The 1,993-nt window shown below is 36.2% G+C and overlaps 1 protein-coding gene across 1 annotated transcript; it reads right to left on the bottom strand.

Moving 5' to 3' along the window:
- Nucleotides 1–1,327: 1,327 nt before the first annotated feature.
- Nucleotides 1,328–1,987, bottom strand: LOC123974067 (olfactory receptor 51E1-like; the record flags this gene model as incomplete). The annotated part of the gene is made up of 1 exon (XM_046054503.1): nt 1,328–1,987. A coding segment is annotated over one exon (660 nt), but the record flags the coding sequence as incomplete, so codon positions are not given.
- Between the last annotated feature and the right edge of the window lie 6 nt (nt 1,988–1,993).

The raw sequence follows: 1,993 nt of genomic DNA on the forward strand, positions 1-1,993 counted from the left end.
TACATCTTTAACACCTCGCTGGAGACATGACCTGTGGCAACATGCTTCAAGGCCTCCACCAGCATCCCCACCTCCCAAAAAACAAGGACCACAGAACTCAATTACTGCAGACCTGTCGCCTCGACTTCTGTGGTAAAGATGTAATTTGAGCGCCTTGTGACGGCCCAACTCAGAACCTTCACTGACCCTCTCCTGGAACCCCTGCAGCTCGCCTACACAGTCAAGCTTGACTTATTCTTCTGCGTCGTTTCTGCAATTACACCGCCAAACAGCGTCCAACTTGTTGACTTTTTGCAGGCCGAGCAGGCTAACTTTCGGTTTAGCCCTTTCCTAACTTTAATGGGGGTAAAATTATATACGTGCGACCGTTAAAGACTTTTCAAATGTTATCGACCAAATGGATCACATTCATATAGTATAACGAGTCATTTCGCTCGACTTGTGACGCTCAAATATATTGATCTACCGCGTTGCAGCCACTGGATTGGCCACTAGTAAAATTTACTGCAAAGTATGGAGCACTTCTTGTCGATTCGGAGTCACTGTACACTTGACCAAATCACTCTCTTTTAAATTTAATGTGTTCTGAATTTTTTAGATGAGTCTCTTGAAGTAATGCATTAGAAACTTTTTCTTGTTTTCAAAATTGATAAGTTCTTTTTCCTCTCAAGATGCTGGCATTTATTTATATTCCATGAGCACACTTTAATCACTACATTTTGATCCATAAATTATTATTTACTAACATTAGTATTTCTAGTACTATTGTGTTTCAGAGGTCTATGACTATATTTAAAATAAAAATATTTCATTGCTTTATGTGAATATCTCTTGTAAATGCAGTAAAAGGTGTTATTATGGTAAAGATAATAATCTTTTGCAGCTTATCTATGTTTTAATCTGACAGTGATTTTCGGTTTTTCAGCAGACTATCTGTAGACAAAAAGTCCTTATTAATTATTAAAGCCTTATAAGTGAGATACAATATTTGTGTATGACAAATGATTTAATTTAAAATAGATGATTAACATTTATATAAATCTCAAGTGAAACCAAAGCATGTACATTTATCAATTCATCTATCATGTAACAAGTAACAGCATGCTCGCCCTCACATTTCACTTCACAGACTGTGCCACGAAGTCTACAACCACAACTGTTAACAGTAGTCAAACTAAATTTAAGGAGACAGTTTCAATTAGCCTGTTCTGATTGTAGTGTAAGACACCAGATACTTCTGTCTTTTTATTTAAACATTATTCATAGGCTATGTGGATCGTTTTGTCCCTTTACTGTAGATGGTTGAGTCATAATACAAAACACATAATCAGTGTAGACTAAGTAATATGTGACATGAGTTCTTTTTAGTTTGGAGTTTAAAGTATAATATCTTGAAAATATGTCTTCTAATTTCTGGTAGTTTAAGGCCATACACAAGAGGATTCAGAATTGGGGGAAGGATAACAAATTCTAGTGACAAAATTACTGCAACTAATGGATTTATCTCTTCAAGATTTCCTCGGCTCAGGGCAGTATCACAAAAAGATGTGATGGAATAAATCACAAATGAAATAACATGTGGAAGACAACTCTGTAATACTTTCCCCCTGACTTCTGATGACTTTTTCCAACAAGTAACCACAATTCTTAGATAAGTGTACAAGATAAAACCAAAGGGAAGGAAGGCCATAGTTATGGCACCTAACATTGCAACAATATTGTTAACCGCAGTGGTATCACATGATAATTTTACAATATTCCAGCTGGCACAGTATATCTTCTGTATATTGTTGCCACATAGAGGAAGCCTGACAATCATGTTAATGATTACAGTAAGGTTACAGGCAGGGCAGACCCAAGCAAAAAAGACCAACATATAGACAGTTTTCAAGGTAATTTTTCTGTGATAGTGTAAAGGATGACACACAGCAACATACCTATCATATGCCATAATGCTCAGAATGGTTATTTCACATGAAGCATATGTGTAAAT

Source organism: Micropterus dolomieu, linkage group LG07 (assembly GCF_021292245.1).
Source record: "Micropterus dolomieu isolate WLL.071019.BEF.003 ecotype Adirondacks linkage group LG07, ASM2129224v1, whole genome shotgun sequence".
In the NCBI taxonomy this organism is placed as follows: domain Eukaryota; kingdom Metazoa; phylum Chordata; class Actinopteri; order Centrarchiformes; family Centrarchidae; genus Micropterus; species Micropterus dolomieu.